This window comes from Protopterus annectens, chromosome 11.part0, assembly GCF_019279795.1.
Source record: "Protopterus annectens isolate FY-2018-M chromosome 11.part0, PAN1.0, whole genome shotgun sequence".
Taxonomy (NCBI): Eukaryota; Metazoa; Chordata; order Ceratodontiformes; family Protopteridae; genus Protopterus; species Protopterus annectens.
This window is the reverse complement of record NC_056745.1, coordinates 449,000,794-449,024,058: the sequence shown is the minus strand read 5'-3', so window position 1 is coordinate 449,024,058 and position 23,265 is coordinate 449,000,794. Positions and strand designations below refer to the sequence as shown.

Genomic DNA, 23,265 nt, shown 5'->3' with positions numbered 1-23,265 from the left:
GTGCCACCCGGTCTAAGGTAAATAGCAAGGTTAGAAGTATCAAAGCTTCTACAAAAAAGGGCCATTCAGCCAGTTACAACAGACCATTCAGAGCCCGGAATCTACTCAAGGTTCTTTTTGGTCCCCAAAAAGACGGGAGACTGGAGACCGATATTGGATCTCAGCAGACTCAACAAGTCTGTGAGAAAGACAAGATTTCGAATGGTCACACTTCAATCAATTTTGCCCTTCCTGGGCAAGGACATCTGGATGTGCTCAATAGACCTTCAGGATGCGTACTATCACATACAAATTCACAGATGCTCCAGAAGGTTTCTCCGCTTTCGGCTGGGGTCCAGTCATTTTCAATTCAGAGCCCTGCCCTTTGGTCTCACTACAGCCCCCAGAGTGTTCACCAAATGTATGGCAGTGGTCACGGCTCACCTGAGACGTCAAGGATTCCAGGTGTTTCCGTATCTCGACGACTGGCTCCTTTCAGCCACCACCAGCCATCAACTTCTCCAAGCCAGGGATTACACCCTAAATCTCTGCACTCAATTAGGAATTTCGATCAACTACGAAAAATCCTCCTTGTTGCCCTGCCAGTCTATTACTTTCATAGGCGCAAACTTAAACACTGTTCGGATGTCAGCAACCCTCACAGACCAAAGAATCTCAGATATCCAAAGTCACGTGCGGATCATCCTTGCCAGCAAAAGGTGCAAGCCAGAATGGTTCTGAAGGTGTTGGGCCTCATGGCAGCGGCCATTACCCTTCTTCCCTTGACCTGCTTCTACATGCGTCTTCTTCAATGGATGTTGTTCACCCAGTGGTCTTACCAACAACTTCCCATGTGTCACCAAATCCTGGTGACACAAGTTTGCAAAAATCATCTATCCTGGTGGATTTCTTCTCCCCAGATTCATCAGGGCAGACCTTTTGTATCCCCGGCCCCGGTAGCCACAGTCACTACGGACGCCTCCCTTATCGGGTGGGGGAGTCATTGTCATGGCAGGATGGTTCATGGGACGTGGCAACCGTTCGAATACCACCTGCACATAAATGTCCTAGAGATGAGAGCAGTGCTTTTAACGTTGCAAGCCCTCAACGACTTTCTTCCCTTGGGAACAATTGCAGTTCACACAGACAACATGTCTGTAGTATGGTATATCAACAAACAGGGCGGAACCAAGTCCTACCCCTTGTGTCGAGAAGCTCTCAGACTTTGGCAAAGGGTGATCTCTCATCGGTTTCTGGTAGCAACGCATATCCCTGGGAAAACCAACATTTTAGCGGACAGATTGAGCAGAGCTATTCTCATGCCTCACGAGTGGTGTCTCAAACAATCTATAGTGGAGGAGATTTTTCTAGAATGGGGCCGCACATGTTGCGATCTTTTTGGTACTCCCCAAAACAGCAAATGCCCAGACTTCTTTTCTCTCTTCCCACTGCCAGGCCATCCCCCCAGAGACGCTCTTACCCAGGATTGGCCCCAGGGACTTCTTTATGCTTTTCCTCCCTTTCCATTGATTCCACAAGTACTCCAGAAAGCCACCGTTTTGAGAGCCAAAATGATTCCCATTGCCCCCTATTGGCCTCAACAAATTTGGTTTCCGTTCCTCCATCGTCACCTATTGGTGCAGCCGTGGCATCTGGACCCAGTGCCAGACCTTCTGATTCACCAATCGGGTTAGCTGCATCGGTCTATTCCTTCTCTCAACCTCACAGCTTGGTTACTCCACTTCCTTCCTTAGCCAGGCTTCCTGTGATCTCTAATCCTGTTAGGGATATCATAGTGGCTTCCCTTAAATCCTCTACTAGAAGGATTTATACCAGCAAGTGGAAACGCTTCTCTTGTTGGGCAAAATCAAAAAATATAGATCCCTTTACTGCTCCTGTTCATGCAGTTTTGGATTTCTTAGCGGAAATCTTTCACTCGGGCTCTTCATCTTCCACGGTCAAAGTTCAGTTGGCTGCTATCTCGAACTTTCATGTCGGGTTTGCAGATCACAACATTATGTCCCACAGGCTTTGTAGAGCCTTTCTAAAAGGAATTTTTCTCCTTAAACCTCCTGTCAGGAGTCCTCCTCCTCAATGGGACCTAAATCTAGTGCTGACATCCTTAATTCTTCCTCCCTTCGAGCCAGCTGTTTCATGTTCCCTGAAGTTTCTTTCATGGAAAACACTCTTCCTTGTTGCTATTACCTCGGCCAGTAGAGTGTCAGAACTTCATGCTCTATCTGTTCGTCCCCCTTACTTGGTCTTCCACAAGGACAGAGTATCCTTGAGAACTAATCCAACCTTTTTGCTTAAGGTGGCTTCAAAAACTAATTTGAACCAATCTATTGATCTCCCTGTATTTTTCCCTAATTATTCAAACAGATCAGAACAAAAATTACATTATCTTGATGTTCACTGCCAACTCAGATATTATTTGGACAGAACAAAACAATTCAGGAAATCCGATCAGCTCTTTCTTTCTTATGCTGAAAATAAGAAAGGCCTTCCTGTCTCCAAAGTGACCTTATCTAGATGGCTTTCTTCCACCATCTCCGAAATCTATCAGCTGAGGGGAAAACAGCTGTGCTCAAAACCAAAAGCGCATTCAACCAGAAGCTTAGCCACTTCCACAGCTTTTCAGGCTAGACTTCCATTAGACACTATTTGTGCTGCAGCCACTTGGGCCACTCCTCATACCTTTGTTTCTCATTACAAATTGGATTTGGCCTCCAGGGATAGAGCCAGTTTTGGCTCTACAGTTCTCAAGAGTCTGTTCCATTGAGCCACCCAGGATAGAGGTGCTAGGGACGCGGTCCCATCAAGCAAGAATGAAGGCGAGATTGACAACTTAACATTGAGAAGTTATGTACCTACCATAACATTCCATGTTAGTTGTCTTCTCTCGCCTTCTTTCTTGCGACCCTCCCTCCTGCCCCCTGGCCTGGACAGACCTTTTTCTCCCTATCTGGAAGATTGCTCCTTAAGACCAGCTAGTTCTGGTCTTATAGCCCATCCTTTAGGCTTTTTGCCTTTCTTTCCTTCTAGGAAAGTTTTCTGTGCTAGGTGTTGTTGCCTATAGGGACCAAACGAGATCTGGGTACTTACCGCATTGCATCATGGGATATGGGGCTGCCTCGAGCTGGTAAAAGTGACCCTCGAGCTTAGCAAAGTGCCGAGTCGGAGCCAAGGATCGGCTCCGAACCCATCAAGCAAGAAAGAAGGCGAGAGAAGACAACTAACATGGAATGTTATGGTAGGTACATAACTTCTCATATTATTGGATTGCTTAAACAGAAAATGTTGATTCCTGATTGCGCTGAAAATAAGGATTTACAGGATTTAATGCATTCTGCTGAACAAGTTAGAAAACATACTTTGCAATGTGGTTTTGATTCACTAGAGGCATCTTGCAGGGCTGCTGTCACCGGATCTGTACTTAGAAGGCATGCTTGGCTTAAGGAGCAATCTTTGCCTGATCATGTTAAAACGAAATTGCTGGATGCTCCCTTAAATCAGGACAGCCTGTTTGGCGACAAAGCAGAAGTTCTTAAAAAGATGGAGGAAAAAGCTAAATCTATGCAAACTGTTAAAGATTTCTTACAAGTGTAGCCTCCTAGATTTAGTAGGCATTGGCCCTCAAAAAATTGGTCCTTTTCTGCCTCTTCCAGGCCTTCTCAGTTCAAACCCAAAACCAGCAGAACACCCAGGCTTGAGTCCCAAGGTACGCACAGGACTTAAGCAGTGGGGGGCTCCAACTTCCAAATCAGGGAGTAGTAAGACTTCCCCCATGGTAAGCTGTCTTAATGACTTAACTTTAAAACTTCCAAACACTTCTCAAATGACTGCTCCTTTAGGGGGGAAGATTGCTCTGCAAGCAAAAAACTGGGAACTCGTTACCCAGGACAAATGGGTTTTAAACATAGATTCCCAATGATGCAGATTTCACTTCCACACGTTACCAACCCCAAACGGTTGGCCAGATCTACCCCCCAAATCAGTGGGCAGACTCAAAAGCAAATATTCTCTCTCAGGATTAAAGGCTATTCAGACTGTACCAGAAGAGGAAAAGGGACAAGGTTTCTACTCAAGACTTTTCTTGGTACCCAGAAAAGTCAACTCATGGCATCCTACCCTGGACGTGTCTATCCTAAACATCTTTTTGACGATTCCAAAATTCAAGATGTTACTCTCCACCAGTTGCTTCCCATGATAGGCAAAGATGCTTGGTTGGCAACACTGGATTTAAAGGAAGCCTACCTGCACATCCCAATCGGGGAATCTTGCAGAAAATACCTACGCTTCAAAGCAGGCTGCATGCACTATCAGTTCCCTGCACTGCCCTTTGGCTTATCTACTGCGCCCAGGGTATTCACAAAGTGCCTAGTTCCAGTCATTGCAATTTGCAGGCAAAGAAATATTCAAATATACCCATACCTGGACGATTGTCTGATTCAGGCAGAAAGCCAGGACATACTTCTGAATCATCTGGCATTTGTACAAAAGGTGTTACTTGTCTGGGGTACACCCTAAATGAAAATAAATAACAGCTGGTACCCTGTCAACAAATTATATTCCTGGGAGCAAGCTTGAACGCAGCTTCCCAGATGGCTTTCCTCACGCCAGAGAAACAAATTCATTTGACAACTTACTTCAGACTAGTGGCTGCAAAAACCCTGCTATCTGCAAGACAAATACTGCAAGCCTTTGGGTTCATGGCTTTGTGCATTCTACTAATTCCATGTGCAGGACTGCATATGAGGAAACTGCAATGGTAAAAAGCCTATGGTGTCAACATTCTCAGGATCTAGAAGCAATGATTCCTATCATACCTTGCCTACGGTTAGAATTCCTTTGGTGGGCAGAGGCCTGCCACCAAAACAAGGGACTACCATTCACTCTACCCCCTGCTGCCCAAACTCTAACAATAGACGCATCCGACTATGCATGGGGGGCTCACCTGGCAGGGAAGTACATTCTGGGCAAATGGAACCTAAGTCAAATGCACCTGCATATCAATCAAAAAAAAATGTTAGCTGTACAGAATGCTCCGACATCCTTCAAGGACCACATTCTTCCAGGACAATTAATGGTAAAGACTGACAACACCACTGTTATGTGGTACATAAACAAGCATGGGGGTACCCATTCTTACCCCCTCTGCAGACTAGCCATGGCTCTGTGGAACACAGCCTTGAGCTACCAAGTTCCTCTACAGGGTCAATTCCTGCCAGGAAAAGTAAGTACACTGGCAGACGAACTAAGCAGAAATCTCATGGACCCACACGAGTGGAAACTGGAACCAAAGATTTTCAACATGTCGATCAGCAAATGGGGGATCTCAGATATAGACCTGTGTGCCTCCCCCCAGAACTACCCGTTGGACAAATTCTGCACAAGGACTCCCCACAAACAAGCTTGGAAAGTGGATGCTCTGTCCTTCACCTGGAAAAATCTATCCGTTTATGCCTTTTCTCCTCTGCCTCTCCTCTCCAAAGTACTACTAAAGATCAAACAGGACAAACCAAGAATGATACTGATTGCACCAGACTGGCCATGCCAACACTGGTACCCCCTCTTGCGCAGTGTATCATAGCTGGCCCCATGGCACCCTACCCTGCTGTCACAGCAGGAGAGCCAGATTCTGCACCCCCAGCTTCAAACCTTGAACCTGGCAGCCTGGCTAATTACCTAATCTCTTCGTTACCATCACTCAGTAAACAAGTGTTGGATGTAATTTTGGAAGCAAGGAGGCCTAGTACTAGAAAATCTTATGCTGAAAAATGGGAAAGATTCTGTGCTTGGAACCAAACTCACGGGATGGCCAAAGCAGTGCCCAATTTACCTCCGATTCTTCAATACTTAACTGAGATGCTTCACAAGGGCCTTTCTTTTTTCTCCATCAAAATTCACGCCTCCGCCATTTCAGCTCCTTACAACACAGAACCACCCCTCTTTTCTCACTCACTGCTCAAGCAGTTCCTCAGAGGGACCAAAAACTTAAGACCACCCAGGAGAGCGCCAACTCCAGCCCTGGCACCTTAATTTTGCATTGGAAAAACTCACTCTTCCTCCTTTTGAGCCAGCTGCAGTTTTAAAATTAATTTCTTGGAAAACAGCTTTGCTTTTAGCAATCACTTCAGCAAGAAGGGTATCTGAATTGCAGGCCCTTATGGCAGTGGAGCCTTTCATCATCTTTCATGCAGACAGGGTGTCCCTCAGGACCAATCCCTCTTTCATGCCCAAGGTGGTATCCAGTGTGGCTCCTAATCAGTCCATTCATTTGCCCAACCTTCTTTTCTAATCCACAGAACAAAGGCGAATGGATACTGCACTCCTTAGATGTGCACAGACAACTTAGATTTTACTTGGACAGGACTAAACCTCAAAGGAAATCTGAACAACTGCTGGTGGCATTTGCTGCAGGGGCAGAGGGGAAGGCTATTTCAAGGCAAACCATTTCTAAATTGATAGGCCATTGCATTAATTTCTGCTATAAGCACCATGGAAAACCTTTCCCACATTCAACCAGGGCTGCATCCTACAGCCTTTCTCATAGGTGTCCCTACCAGAGACTTCCTAGAAGCTGCGACCTGGAGTTATGTGCATACTTTCACCAAGCATTACCATTTGCCAATTTTCTCTAAATCCAGAGCTGGCTTTGCCACTGCAGTCTTGCAGGGTCTTTTAGCTGGTCCTAATGCAATCTAAATTCCTCCTCCCATCCTTAGCTTTGGGAATCTACCCAAATGTGATGACTGCAACAGTGAAACACGAAGAACATAGTACAGTTGGGTACACTTGCCATAAATGTAGATGTTCGAGTGTATTCACTTTTGCAGTCCTGGTTACCCTCCCTCCAGCCCCCTGACTTCTGTTGGAGGTATAACCTTAAATATATATATACCTGACACCTGGGGCAAGAAAAACTGATGTAATGGCATCAGCTGCATGCTTTATACCCCTGACTACCAGACATCACGGAAGATGAGACAGCAACCGACGCAGGACGCAAGACTTGATAATCAGGCTGACTGAGGGCTACTGCAAGCAGATAACCCAAATGTGATGACTGAAACAGTGAATACACTGGAACATCTACATTTATGGTAAATGCACACAACTGTACTATATTCACCTTCTGTGGATCTGGTGCCCTCAAGCGTGCCATCACAGTTTTTGGAGTATCACAGACACAGGTCCTCCTCTATTGTTTTCACTCGTTCTTCCAGAAGTTTGATGGAGGAATATGTGGAAAGAGTGGTGAGGAAGATCCTCTTGGCACAGAGTCAGATGAGTGTCTTAACTGGCTTTTACCATTTTGAGTCAGGAGGTCTGTTCTTCCACTATGCACCTACTACAAGTTCTTCCGCTGACTCCTTGAGTCCCTGGATCCAAGCTGTCCAGCTCCGTCTGGCTCGGATACAAAGATAGCAATATTTTCATATCCGAAGCTTACTCTGAGTGCTCCGGTTCTGTCCGATCCAGAGCTTCCCTTTCAGGTCCAAGGTGTTGGAGTTGACTGTGAAGTTGTCACAGCCATCTCTGTGCCTTGGAGCCGCTGCACTGGATAGCTCTGCTCCGGCTTCCACCTCGGGGAGATTGCTTTTGGAGTGGGAGAGGACAGTGGTGCAAAAGCTTGTCTTTTCGGATCTGAGGTCTTCTCTTTCTCCAGAGAGGTCAGCCTTCGAGGCTTAAAGAGGGTTTTCTATGCCTCTGCAGAATGGACTGATCCAACCCCCTTGGATCTTAAGCCTTCTACCTTGATGTCTCTGCATGCAGAGCCTCGTCACACTTTACCTTAGGGACAGCCAGTCCGAGACCCGCCGACTTCCCAACAGGGAATCTCTATTTCTTCCTTTAACTCCCCAGAGCATCCCAATGAGGATGCTCCTAGGAAGAAGATGTGCAAGCAGAAGCACTTGAACTCTCCAGGGGAGTCGATCACCTAAGATACGGACTTCGATGAAGATGGAGGGTCTCCAGTGTCACCTCCTAACGATGTCTCATTTGACATCCTCGTTATCCTAAAACAGGTGGCTGAACGCCCAGCAACCCTTCATCCGAGGAGTCTGTATTCCTGGAGGCTTTCTCTACTGGTCCACTTACCACCTGGGTTACTCTGCCCACCAGCGAGTTTATTGAGGCAGTCTCTCAGTGGGCGCAGAAGGAACCTGACACAGTTGACAAGATTATAGTAGCACCTTTGGATAAGCAGTTTTAGGGGGTACCTGTAGATGCCATGGTCATGGCGGTGGCCACCAAAAAGGAGCTTTGCTGAGGAGAGTTCTGCTGTTCATCCCCGTAACGGGGAGTCTAGGGCAATGAACAGGTTTGGGGAAAGCACGTCTGTGCTTCAGCAACCTTCACCTTAAGGTCGCTGAATTATTGGGATTTGATTACGGAACGATCAAATACCCTCTTAGCAACTGTTTTTGCCGAGGTCCAATCACCCTTAACTTTTCAGTTGGCTACCCTGCAATCTATTTTAAATTCTTCCATGAAGCTCATTTCACATGTAGCCGAAGGAACCTCGAGGGCAATGAGTTCAGGCATTTCCAGCAGGAGACCTGCCTGGATACACTTGTGTGGTTTTGTTTCATCAGCCTTGGGTTCTGGATTCGACGCCAGACCGCCTGTCTCACCTGATTTGGGTATGATACATCCAGACATATCAAAACTCAGGCCAACTGCCTGGCTTCTCCAATTCCATTAATTAATAGCCATTTTATGCTCTCTTCCCATGTATGACATGTACTTTTATCTTCACATAAACCTTCAACATGTAAATTCTATTCCAGCAAATAGAAAAGATTTGTGTACTAGGCAGATCAGAATCAGGCTGAACATTTTTCATCTCGATACATAACATCCCTGAGTTTTTGGTCCTGCTTTTTAAAGAAGGAGCTAGTTCCTCAACCATTAAGGTTAATTTTGCAGAAATGTCAAACTTTTTGCAGAAATGTCAAGCTTTCACATTGGATTTGAAGGTTCCTCAGTAGCCTCTCATAGTTAAATAGGTAGGTACTAGGCTGTCAGCCCTAGGGCTTATATAAACCTAGCCAACAAGTTCACTGGCTTTTGCCACCCAAAAAGCTTACTTTCCTGCGCCTGTGTCAAGCAGAGCCGCAAAGGTGATCCCCGGGATGAATTTCCTATTTCCCTTCCAGTTGTCTAGATTCCTCTTAAAGAGGGCTAATGAGGGGCTCTGCTTGACGTGAATGGGTAGTCTGTTCCAGAGTATGGGAAGTCTCTGGGACAGGAATCTATCCCTCCAGCATGTTCTGTTTATTGTGGTGGCAAGCTTTAGGTCCCTGCAATGTGCGACATGGAGAGATTGGGGTTTCTTTAAGTGTAGCATGTCCAACAGCACTGGGGTTGACATGGCTTTGTATGTTATGCAGAGGTTGCCTCTGAGTAGGCGATAGGCGACAGAATAGAGCTGAAATTTTTTGAGGCGGTTTGTGTATGGTGTCTGTTTGAGGCTGGTAATCCTCTTAGTGAGGTATTTCTGTGGCATTTCTAGTTTTTGCAGATGTCTTGCGAGTTGCATGCCAAACGGGGCATTGTACTCTGTGACTGGTCTGATGAGGGATGGGTCTGATGAGGGATGAGTAGAGAGGAACAATGACCTCTTTTTTTCTGGAGGAGAACCCTTTAGTGATTAAGTGTGCCACATAAAAGGATTTCCTGACTACTGTGGCAATGTTATTGTCAAAGGAGAGACTAGTGTCCACCTCTATCTCAAGGTCTCTTATCACACTTTTGGTGTTAAGTAGGCTACCACCTATGTAGTAGTTCATGGGTACAGTGCTTTTCCCAAAGGGGAAGACAGTACACTTTTTGGCATTGAGCTTGAGGCCATGACTTTGACACCAAGCCTCAGTCTCAGTGAGGCCCCTTTGTAGAATGTCCACATCATTAGTCGATTCTGTTATGGCTCCCAGTTTGCAGTTATCTGCAGACTTTGTTAGCCAAAGACCTGTTGTATTAGCCTGTACATCTGAGAAATAGATGCCAAACAGGAGAGGACCCAGGACTGAACCCTGTGGTACTCCGCTTGTCACTGATTTGAAGTTGGATTTGGAGTCTGCTACTTTCACTGTGTGGGTTCTATCAGTGAGCCAGTTGGCCACCCATCTTGTGAGATAGGGATTTATGCCCAGTCTAGTGAGTTTATGTACAATTCCAGAGTGGGGGATGGTGTTGAAAGCCTTGGTGAGGTCAAGATAGGCTGTGTGCCCCTCCTTACCCTTGCCCACAGCTCTGGTGACTGCTTCAAAGTAGTCAGTCAGGTGTAGGAGACATGATCTTCCATTTACAAATCCAAATTGAGTGGGGTCCAGCGTTTGCAGGTTATCTGTGTCTTTGTTTATAAGTTACATGATGATAGTTCCATGGCCTTGCAGACCAGGCTCGTCAGGCTAATGGGGTGGTAGTTCCCAGGGTCCGTGGTGGCGCCCCCTTTGTGGAGTGGGATAACTGTCACTGTGCACCATTCAGTAGGCACAAAGCCTGAAGTGAGATTATGATTGAACATGGTACTTGGGTGGGTTGCCAGTTCGTTCTGTAGTTCATGCAGAACGCAGCCTGGGATGTTGTCTGGTCCCATGGATGCTGTGTTTTTGGCTTTGTGGAGTGCAGTCTTAACTTGTGCATCCGTGATCACAGGGGCTATGCATTCTTCCAGTATAGGGATAGGCACTTGGGGGGGGGGGGGTGTAAAGTTTGCACTGAACCTATCTGTCAGGATGTTGGCAATATCAGTTGGTTCTGTATATCTAGAGCCGTTGTTCTGTAGCTCAGAGCAGCTCTGAGTGTTGCCATCGAGATGCTTAACATAGGTGTAGAATGCTTTGGGGTTGTCTTTAGAATCAGTGGCAATTTTATTTTTGTAGCTAGCTTTGGAGGATTTTGTGAGGGATCTCGGCTTCTTACTGAGGGTGACCAGGGAGTTCCTGCAGACAGGGGATTTTACTCTTTTTTTTTTTTTTTTTTGCGCAACAGCTTCTTCCTTCTGTTGTAGAGCTTGTTTATGGCAGGGGACCACCAGATTGGTTTCCTTTTTTTGGAGGATAGCATCTTGGTTCTGTTGGGGATGGCCTAATCCATGCACTCGTGTATATGTTTATACAGTGCATTTGTATAGGATTCAGCAGTCATACCTCTATTATCCATCTGCACGGGTGTAGTGAAGTTTGACACTTCTGTCTTAAGAAGCGTGAAGTTGTCCTTGGAAAAGTTTTTTTTTTTAACAATGGTTTCCTTAATGGGGAGGGGCGGGTGGGGGTGGAATATTGATGTCTAGGGTGATTAGCTTATGATCAGATCTGTCCAGTGAGGAGTAGACCTCTGGAGTATGTTGGTAATGACCAGGTCCAAGACGTTGGAATTTATGAATTCCAGAAAGCGTTGAGCTAATGAGTTAGTACTTGAGTAGTTTTCCCAGTTGATGGTGGAGTAGTTGAAATCTCCCATTTTTAGGGTATTGGGCTGTACCTTAATTGTCCAGTATATCGAATGTGGGGTGGGCATCCTGGGGTATGGTGGGGGATCTGTAGCAAACTGTAACCTAGATTGCAGTCTTGCCCAATGTTAGTTGCACTTGGATAATTTCGGATACAATATGTTGAGCAACTAGCCTGGAGGTGTGGAGATCCTTGATGAATGTGGACACTCCTACTTTAGTGTTTCGGCCAGGTTAGGTGGTCAAAAAGTGTGGTATGAATTATAGCCTGGTAATGCAGGGGTGCACTATGGAGCCTTGAATCAGGTCTCTGTTACTGCACAGATGTCGATATTCTCCATATTGAGGAGTCCTTCAAGTGAGTGCATTTTGAGGTTTAGACTTCTAGCATTGAGTAGCATTACCCTCAGTTTTTGCTTGCTTGTATCTGCTACGGTGGTGGGTTTCTCGTTTGAACCTTGCCTAAAAAAGGCACTATAGGGGTGGCAAGAGCCTTAGCCAGTATCCGGAATACCAGGGGCGACAGATGCAGGCCATTTCTGGCAAAGCATTGTGGTCTTTCGATCATTTCATCCCAAGCAAACCGATACTAGATCCCCTTTGAATGACACCAGACGCTTAGCCAGTTGTTGAAGTTGATCATTTTGTCCTTGTACTGTGGTATCATTCTGGGCGGTGGCAGGATGCTACTCAGGGCTAGGGTCATACCTGCTTTGGCTACATGATCTGAGAGCTCTTCCATGTCTCTTTTCATGTAGTCCAGGGAGGTACATCTCAGGTCATTCACACCAACATGGACAATGACAGAATGACAGCGGCATATTTGTACTTGTGGAGCGACCTGAGTGTGTGCATTATGTGGTGAATCCTGGGACCCGACAAGCAGCTGACAGTAACTTTCTCCTTGTTTAGCCTGGTGAGTGAGACATCAGTGTGCTTGACTATAGAGTTGCCTATGACAAGTGTTTTGGGTACGTTGTTTTGCCTTAAGGGCTGAAGTTGAGTAGCACACTGATTTTTGTGGTCTGTATGTCATGTGGGTAGTGGGGGGGTGATGGTTGTTTGCTTTTCTGCTTTGGAGGTCTCTGTTTGGGCAGATTTTTATTGAGAGCCTCCACGAATGTAGGTATGTGTTTTGTGTTGCTATGTGTGGATTTAGGTAATGTACGATTTGATGGACTGTGTGTTGAGTAAAGTGTGATGTAGGTGTTTACCTTCTCTTATTGACTGTCTAGTCCAGTTTTGGCTAGAGAGCGCTTGGCTTCTAGTTTGGTTATATAATTGCATCTCTCACAGGTTGTAGTGTTGGGTGGTAGGAGGAGAGGGTTGTCGTTGTACATGAGGCAATTTTTACATTGCCTCAAGATGCTCAGATTCATCAGGTGGACAGGAGAAAATGCTGGGAGCTGACTCTTAGACATGCATAGATTGGTGCTTTTGAATTTAAGTACTAAAAACTCTTTTCTCCTTGACAAGTGAGGTAAGTTGAGTGCTTCAGTAGTTTTAGTGCTTGCAACGTGTTTTGAACAAGTGCTGAGGACAAGGATGCATTTGTGAGTGATAAAACTAGAAGACTGGCCAGTTCTAAGGGAAAATTTGAAGAATAGACTTTTTGGTGCCAGGAATAGTTTAACGGCACTGCGCGATGCGCAAATTTGGGTTTTTAAACAGAAAGATGAAAGGGATAGAAATAGCCCAAAATGGCCGATTAAAACTACAGTTTCTGAGCTGGAACCACTCATCCAGTGACAGGCTGTTCAAAAGCTCACCATTCTCAGTGATGAACAGAGAAGCTTCTGTCTTAGGTATGGGCAACACAGGAACTTAAAAACAGTCCAGAATTCAGCAACATCTGAAAAGGAGGGAAACGAGTAGAGGAAATAGGAAAAATTTTTTTTCGTGTGTGTGTGCTGTGCAGAGCTTTCTTGCGAGGCAGTCTATTATTAAAACCTCCTTTTAAAGATCCTACTCTCCCATGGGACCTCAGTCTGGTACTGCTAGCACTTGTACATTCCTCCTTTGAACCAGCAGCTAAGTGTGATCTTAAATATATTACTTGGAAAACGTTTTTTTTTTCTTGTGGCCATTACATTTGCTATATGAATTTCAGAAATTCAGTCATTTCCTTCAAAACCTTCCTACTTGATTTTTCGTAAGGACAGAGTTGCATTACGAACCAGTGCATCCTTACTTCCCAAAGCGGTGTCAGATTCCATTATCCATCAGTCCATTAATCTGCCAGGTTTCTTCCCCAAATTTACTAACAAAGGAGAATACATGTTACATTTATTAGATGTTCACAGTTACATTTTTACCTGCATAGAACAAAAGACAAGAAAAATAGAGCAGTCGTTTACACTGCAGACTTGAAATTGGGAAAACCAGTTGCCAAAGTAATTTTAGCAAGATGGATAACTGATTTGTATCTCATCTGTTTATATAAAATTGGGTATTAACTTACCACACCCAGTATGAGCTCATTCAACTAGATCCATGACATGAGGTTTTTCTTTTCAGGACATGGATGACATGCACAGCTGCTACTTGGGCTACTCCCCATACCTTTGTTACTCATTACAAATTGGATCTGGTCTTCAGAGGTAGAGCATCATTTCATTCAGCTGTGCTCAGGAACATCCTTCCTTGAGTCCACCTGGGATTTTAGGTAGCTGGGGACTCTGTTCCATCAGTTGAGGATAGAATGGAAATTGATCGTATCAGATAAAGAAGTTATGTATTTACCAAAATGTTCCATCTGTGCTGTCAATTTTCATTCTTCCTCCACCCCAAACACACACACACACACACACACACACACACACACACACACACACACACACACACACACACACACACACACACACATCAACCACCATCCTTGGCAAACTTTTGGAAGAATGAGTTTTTAGGGGGCATCACTGTCCTTTGTATTGAGTTCCATATATAGTCTTTTTATGTATTTGACTGCATGCAGTTTTTTATGTTCCTTTACCTATGCATAGTAAATATTTCTTTTCTGGCAAAGTCCGTAAACAAGATCTGAGGTAACTTAGGGTTGTTGCATTATGGGTAAGGTAGAAGCTTAGTTTTTGGTTGCACAAGGTTTTGCAACAGCCAACTCTGATCCAAACCCATCAGTTGAGCAAGAATGAAAATGTACAACACAGATGGAACGTTATGGCAAGTACATAACTTATTTTTAAAATTGGAACTAGTACTATAGAAGCACTTAAATTATTTCTCTTTTTTCAGATATCTGAGCATAATCACCATGCTACATGCCCTACATGTTAGTTTGCATACGTACACAACATAATCTAGTGTAAAGAGAATAAAAGTGTTGCACTTTTTCAGGTGTAAAGGAGTATAATAAGACAGGATAATGCAAAGAAACTCTAGAGCGGAGCACACATGTACTTTTTAAGTCTGTAATGGGACAATTTTTTCATGTTAGTTGCAAGTACAAGGTGTCTTTTCATCAATGTTAATAATGTAGTAAATAAAAAGCCTGGTCAACATATGCAAGTCATAAAAAATAATTATCCATCCCAGAGTTCATGCAAAAATCAGCATTTAGGTTGAAATCCTTATAATGCTTAGCGTATTGTACTGGAGGTAAATCGATTAATTATAATCAAGAAGTCAGATTGTCTGTCTTTTCATCTCAGTATTAATGGTGAACCATTAAGGGCCATCCTGTATATATAGTTAAACTTTTGTTGTATTTGCGAACTTTATTATATTAGGTGAACATGGTTTGGCAACATTTTTTTTAATGGTTTTATTTGGAGTATCTGCAAACCTATGATTTAAACTCTATAATAAAGTTGACACTGAAATAAAATACCATGAAAAAAAAGAGAGATTGTAGAGATATGGACCAAAGGAGCAGAAAAACAGGTACAGAGATTTTGCTAGTCCTGTTTTCAGGTTTTTGAGAACAGATAACAAAAAAAAAAAACTCACAATTATGGAGGTTTAAGTTTTAGTGAGTATGCTTTAACTGTTTTCAACTAATTTTTTTACTGCAGATTGCTGCTGTTTTACATTTTCCCTTTCTGAATTTTTACACTGCACTCATGATATGCAGCATCAGTGGTGCTTTATCATTTTTTAAAAGCCTTCTAACTCCAAGCTACACTGAACATTCTAGTCCTAGGCCAACTTATCTGAATTATGTTTCCATTCTTGATGAATCCCTGCTAGTTTCATTAAATTAGTTCTCCAGCTGTCCATACACTCATTCATGAAGTTAATAAACTTGCCCTTTTTCCTGGCCTGACGGACTTTGCTGTTCACAGCATACTGTTGTAAATACACTCTCAGATGGCTTTTGTGTATGGTTGTTAACCACCATTGCTTTCGGTGTGCCACCTCTTCGTAGCTATTGCCCTCCTTTCAACTGTATTATCTGACATTGTCCTGTGATTAACTGGAAGTAAAAAATCTGTGTTGTCCTTTGATATCCAGTATTAAGCAAATAACTTTTTCATAGTTACTGCTGAAAGTGATTTGTTGACATTCATCTGTGCCGCATAGTATCTGATGGTTAAGAGATGAAATGCATTTGTAAGTCTTTTTTTTTTAAACCGTGGCCCAAGTAAATTTGGACAATCCCTCATAACAGTCATCTTAGTTATACAGTGAGATGGGTCCATAGACTTTAATGGATGCATCTCCAAACATGCATGATGGTGCGTTCATTAAAGTATATGGTCTTACTTCATACTGTTCGTGCATTGATCCCACTGATGTTAAAGCAGTGACATCAGTGTGGGCAAAATGCAGGCATTAACATTTTTTAAACAGCCAGAAACTGAAAAAAAAACATTAACTGATAGGAAAAACTGCCATGGTGTACAGGTAAGCGTTTTGATTAGCAAATCATTTTAATCGAATGTATTGCAGGTTCGTACCAGTCACGTTAAAATGCACTTTGCTACAGATAAGGCTGCTTGTTTTGTTTGTACTTGTCGTAAACCCGCTCCTTGATGAAATTTGTATAAAATTCTTTTAATACAGAGGTCTTATCCTGCAGAACAAGCCAGAGCTGCAGAAGGTGATGGAGAAGAGGAAACGAGATCAGGTAGTGAAACAGAAAGAAGAGGAGGCGCAAAACAAAAAGTCAGACTTGGAGATTGAGTTACAAAAACGTCAACAGAAACTAGAGCAGGTAAGGTTAATGGGAAATTAGCACTGCTAACAATTTTGTCAGAAGTTGGAGGTGCATAGGTTGAGCTGTGCACGTAGAAGTAGTCTGCCAGGGATGATGGATATTGTTTCAAGTCTGTGTGAACTGAGAAATGATTTTCTGTCCTACAGTGGCAAGAGATTCTGTAGTCTAGCAGATACAATACTGAGGACAAAGTAGAATCAACAGTCGTGCTATTGTCAGTAGCTGACAACTTTTTCACACAGCGGCTTAAAACACTGTAAGTAAGAAAAACATCTGACCATCCTTTGGTAAGCTGTGCAATATCATTTTCATTTCTGTACTGCCTTGTATTTGTTAAGGTCTTTGTTCCTCGAGACTAGTTTGTCATTTTCTGCTGGTAGCAAAACAGTTGTGTAGAGTTTAACAAACTTGATTAAGAACTTGAACATTATCTACAAATCCTTTCCTTTAGTAAGAGTTTTAAAATTAGGGGCTGTGGTGACTGTTTCATCTAAAAGGCTTTATCTTCCACTTCTTGAATAGAAAGGCCTGCTGCTATTGTTTCTATGTGAAATTGCTGCAAGTCACATAGCAGTATGGAGTTTTAATTGGCTGTATGCTGTTGATAGTTTGCTTAAACTTGGAGTGTGTGCAAATGTTGATGTTCTGTTGTGTTGGGCTGTGACAAGACGTGCTTGAACTGAGCTGCTGAAGATGACATCAAAACCAATCCCAGAACATCTGGGAAGTGCTGTATCTTGTGCAGTGGATTGTGGACTGCTGTAAACTACTTTCAACAGCAGAAACTGATTGTTTTTTTCAAGTGTTTAATCAGCTCTATCTGAGGTGTCATCTGGTCAGGTGAAAGATTTACTTGGTATACCTCTCTGAATACTAGTTCTAATGTTTATGATATACCCTAGTCACTGCTGGACCTGGCTGCAAACTATTGGTAGGAAGTCTGCTGATAAATCTGCTGCTTATGGTTGTGCAGTGTTACTAAGAGCTCTAGAAGATCCATTGATTCCATCCTCAAAATCAGTTACCATTGACAGTAGAGCTGCAAAATGTCACTGTTTTGTAACTTGTTCTTTACAGCTTCATCAAATTTTTATTGCAAAAATCGCTGATTAGCAAAGCTTATGAATTCTGTACTTATTTATGTATCTCTAGCAGAGCCAGGTCTGTTAATGGATAACTGTTGCTCTGTATGCTGTTTTGTGGTATCCAAGCCAGATTACTAATCACTTCACTGCTCTTGTACGCTTCTGTTAACGGAATTTAATAGTTAGTTATCTGGTTTCTTTGCTCCACACATATACTATTGTTGTGGCATCAAAATCAGTTTGTTGTTTCCTAGTGCTTCTTTTGCAGCATCCATGCCAGATTGCTAATTATCTTCACTCTTCTTGTATATTCTGCTGTTGTGGCGTACTAGCCAGCTTATTTCATTTGATTGTGCCTTTATATTCCACTGCTGTAACATCTGGGTTGTTTGCTGATTCATCTCATTGCTCAATGTAGCTCCTTCTGATTGTTATATCCCCACTAATACCGCATGAGCTTATAGTACTAAAATACAGCCATATTGTGGTGATTGGTGCAAGGTCAGAGTCATAAAACCTTACTAGGCAGGCTACTACGACTTGTTCAGTTCCCATAACCCCTACCATGTTTGTATAGTTGATGGTTCACCATTGCATACCAGATTCTAGAAATCACGAGACCACAGATGGCACATAACACTGTCTGTTGGCCAACCTGTTAGTGTGTACTGCCACAAGCTGCACAGTGCTAACTGCCTCATGCTTATTGACAAACCAGCATCTCCTACCACATACTGAATCTGCTTGAGTGGTGTAGAGATTTACTAAATCAGGAAGCAATCCTCTCATCAGAAAAACATATAGTCAGCACCCATCAGTTTGTCAGTACCTACACCCACCTCACACTGGCATGCATCTCCTCAACCTGTAAGCCTTCTTATGCCAAGGTGCTGAAGAAATCTCTCTTCGTTACCACAAAGGTTTCTGAGGTATAGGTTGGACATAAAAATTCCTCTGTAATGCATTGACTTACCAGCTACATACTCAGCACCATCTTGCACTAACACCATGGTAAGAAATCGCCTAGCTTGAAGGCCTACTTTAAGGCTACTTAGGCATTCTACTACTCCAAGAAAAGCCTTTGCTGTAGGTCACAGGATAGTTGAAGACCACACATCACCACTCCCCATGCTGAGAAAGAAAGTGGATGCTGACCTGCCTCTTGGGTGCCAGATTTTAAAATTTTACCAGGGCACTCGAGTCCCTTCATCCTGGGTATTCTTATGACATGCTTGCCATACACACAAGAATGAATCATGTGAAATGTAGATACTTGGATTATATGAAAAAAACATGATGCTACTAGTCTTGACCAGTATCTTGTCTTTGCCAGAAATGATACCACGATACATATAAAAGGTAATAGACTTTAGCAGCTTAGTTATTGCTGTCATTCAAGTTGGGTCCAATATGTGTTAGCCTGAAAGGAAATGATTGACAAGCCTACTTGTTTTAACACAGATCACTTGCACCTTAGTGTTTTTCTACATTTCTTTCCCCCCCTTAGAGCCCTTTTATGCATTGCAAGTCTTGTCCATCAATCTCAAAGTCCAACATAATTGGGACAGTGCTGGGAGCTTTAATAAGAAATTGGACTACTTAGAAGCCTTGACCTTAAAAATAATGACATCTGCATCATCACTAAATATGTTCATCATTCCCAATGCTGCAGTATCTTTTAGGCTGTATGGGTTGTTTCCCTGGCTAGGAAACAATAACTGGCCTACTAAACAAAGCTTTGGCTGTCCCCCACACTTTCACTCTGACTGCTGCTTGACTGGCCTCAAAGAGGGTTAATATTTCTTCAGGACTTTCTTACCTATACAGAGAGAGAAAAGAGCCTAACAACCCTAAAAAAAAAAAAAAAAACTTGTAATAACCAGGAGACTTAAAGTAGAAACACAAATAACCCTAATTTATTGCAACTGTATACAAGGGTAGGTGGACAGATGGTGGGAGTGGCTACTGCAGCAGTGAGAAACTGATGCATCTGCTATTATGGGAAAGTGCAGCTTACATAACTGTACTATGTTTGTCATTCCCGCTGCTGCATTAGTCTTTGATAACCAAAGCCTATCCAACCCAAGAGGAGGAGGTGGGGTATGGATTTAGGAAGCATAAATGGTCATAGCAAAGCTTGCCTTGGACCTTGAAAAGGAATCCATTTTTGTAATATTTTGTAAAAGAATGTATGGAAGATCATAGTCCACCCCTTTTCAGTATGCCATCGAAGAAGACAAGGCCTTTATACTGGAATGGAATTGCCTTGGTAGGTATAACCAAATGCAGTAGCTGAGCAGCACTGGAAAATATGAAAGTCCTGCCAAGCACCCTAATCTTGGGTGAATTCAATTACCCAAACATTAATCGGGAGAACTACTCAAGTACTAACTTCTTACCCAACTTTTCCTAGAATTTTTAAACCCAAATGCCCTGGATCAACTGGTCAACACTCCCACCAGAAGTGACAACATATTGGACCTGGTCATCACCAACATGGGCGACTGGTGCAACACACTGGAGGTCAACCCCTCGCTGGTTAGATCTGACCATAAACAAATCACTTTGGTATCCACATTCCGCCCCCACCCCCGGACAAGGAAACCTCTTTGAAAAACTTTTCAAAAGCAAACTTCACGTTACTCAAGACCGAGGTGGAAAGTTTCAAAGCCCCCATGCTAAAGGATAACATTGTCCAAGCTGCAAAATCCTGTACGAATGCATTCTACGGGCACCTACAAGAATGCATGGATCGTGCTATCCCAAGCAAAACCAAGACTCACTCCTCCAAGAAAAGGAAACCAGTCTGGTGGACTCATGCCATAAACAATCTATACAATAGAAGGAGGAAACTAGTACAGAAAAGAGTAAAATCCCAAGAAGGGAAGACATCACTGATCAGTATCAGCAAGAAACTATGATCCGTCATAAAATCATCCAAGGCAAGTATCGAAAGAAAAATTGCCAAGGACTCCAAAGATAACTGCAAGGCATTCTTTAGCTATGTCAAGAATCTAAGTGGCAATGCTCAGATCTGTTCAGAGATGGTGCAGAATGGTACAGAATACATTGAACCGAACGATATTGCCAACATCCTGGCAGACAGGTTCAGTGCAAACTTCACCCCCAAAAAGGACCCATAATCATACCAGAAGACTGTAGAGCTCCTGAAATCACCGACACTCAGGTTAAAACAGCCCTCTCCAAAGCCAAAAAAACAGCATCAATGGGACCAGTGTCCCAGGCTGCGTCCTACACGAGTTCAAAGACGAACTAACCCCTCACCTAAACACACTGTTCAAACTCAACCTCTCCACAGGTTACGTACCCATAGAGTGGCGCACAGCAACAGTTATTCCACTCCACAAAGGTGGACCCACAACAGACCCCGAGAACTGTCGCCCTATAAGCCCGACTAGCTTGATCTGCAAGGCTATGGAGTGCATCATCATGGAACTCATTAACAGAGACATTGGGAACCTCCAAACACTGGACCCTACCCAGCTTGGCTTTAAGGGCAGATCATGCCTCCTAAACCTGGCGGACGACTTTGACACAGTTACCAAGGTATAGACTAGGGAAAGGTGGAACACACAGCCTACCTAGACCTCGCAAAGGCCTTTGACACCATTCCCCATTCTGGTATTGTAGACAAGCTCACCAGCCTGAACATAAACCCCTACGTCACAAGATGGGTTGCCAACTGGCTCACGGACAGAACCCACATGGTAAGAGTTGCGGGAGCTAGGTCTGAGACTAAACCGGTTACAAGTGGCGTTCCCCAGGGTTGAGTCCTAGGACCCCTCCTGTTCAGCATATACTTCTCAGAGGTACAGTCAAGCACAGTAGGACTATAATTGACTCTCTGGCTGATACAGACATCCTCCAAAAGGGTCTCACTGAGACGGATACCTGGTTTCAAAATCATGGCCTGAAGCTAAATGCCAAAAAGTGCATAGTCATCCTCTTTGGAAAAAAACAAATTACCCACAAACTACCACATAGGTGGTAGTCCCCTAAATATGGAAGACTTAATAAGGGATCTGGGGACCCAAGTAGATAGTAAACTCTGCTGTGATAATCACATTGCCAAAGTGGTTAGAAAATCCTTCTACGTGGCCCACCTTATCACAAAAGGGTTCGCATCCAGATCAAAAGAGGTCATTGTGCCCCTCTACTTATCGCTAATCAGACCCATCATATAGAGTACAACGCCCCTTTTGGGATGTATCTTACAAGACACCTGCAACAGCTGGAAAGACCACAGAAGTACCTCACCAAGAGGATCACTGGCCTCAAACAGATTACCTATGCAGCTCGACTGAAGAAACTCCAGCTGTACTCTGTTGCATACCACCTACTCCGAGGTGATCTCTGCCTGGCATACAAGGCCATGTCCAACCCAGAACTGATGGACATGCTCCACCTAAAGAAAAGCTTATCCCCTCAAGCCACACGCTCTAGGGATCTAAACCTCACCACAACAATAAATAGGCATAGATTCCTGTCAGAGACTTCCCATGCTTTGGAACAAGATTCCAATCTACATTGGGCAGAGCTCCTTGCTAACACTCTTCAAGAGAAACCTTGACGAGTGGATGGGAAACAGAAAGTTTACCCCGGGAATCACTTCAGTGGCTGTGCTGGACAGAGGCATAGGGAACTAATCTAAGAGGGAGGCGAAAGCCAAGACATTCTGGCTAGGCTTATAAATTCCTTCGGGCAGATAGCCTAGTACCTACCTATGAACCTATGAGGATAACCAGCTGGAAATTCTGTTTAGACCTTCTGCATTGGGATCCAGCAAAACATGCCCTCAGTGCAGAACGTTGCCTTAAGCATCAGCCGTTAAGGTGAATATTTGGATATCTTTTGTGTCTTACTTTAAAGGGCACTACAGCAGATAATAGATGGCTGTCCATTCTTAAATGCCATATCACAGCATTTTTTCACAGGTCACTAGCTTTTATGCTTACGGTTATGGTTTTTACCCCCACCACATCCCTGTACAAGTCTACACTGTGATTCCAGAGGATAGAAAGTGGTTCAAATACCATGTCTGTTGTTTTCTTGTTAAGATTGTAGCATATTTGTAAGTTATATTTTAACATTTCTAAAAATCTGCAAGAGAAACTACAGTGTGAAATTGCCTTTGGAAGTTATCTTAACAGTATCATAATTGTTCTGTTGAGTAATGTAGAGAAATCTACAACTATTCTGCTGTAAAAGTGTAGCAGTCGTGTGATGAAGTACTGAAACATTTTTGACTCAGGGAAATAATGGTTTACATGTAATGCAGGTAAAGTCATAAAAAAGTATTCAGTCAAAAAAAATGATTTTAAGAAGTGCCACGAGGTAACATCAGTATGTGAAATCCTGTGTTTACTTTTTTCTGTATATGAGAAAAAACGATTTAATTACCACTGGCTTTTATGGAAAGAAATAATAAATTATATCATCTGAACCAAGTTTAGTAGACTGTCATGCTTATACCTTGGTGTGTCACCATCTGTGCAAGTTGATGATTTGCAGTCTCCCTGTGTAATTGTCTAGCAGTACAG

General features: G+C 43.4%; 1 protein-coding gene across 7 annotated transcripts in view; it reads left to right on the top strand.

The window, feature by feature from the left end:
• The window catches only part of LOC122815447 (protein FAM107B-like), a 766,954-nt gene that overhangs the window by 624,375 nt on the left and 119,314 nt on the right, over positions 1-23,265 (top strand). For all 7 annotated transcript variants that reach the window (XM_044087947.1, XM_044087950.1, XM_044087948.1 and 4 more), the window contains exon 3: positions 16,466-16,616. In XM_044087947.1, coding sequence (XP_043943882.1) covers positions 16,466-16,616 — 151 coding nt within the window. The remainder of the gene's footprint in view (positions 1-16,465; positions 16,617-23,265) is intronic.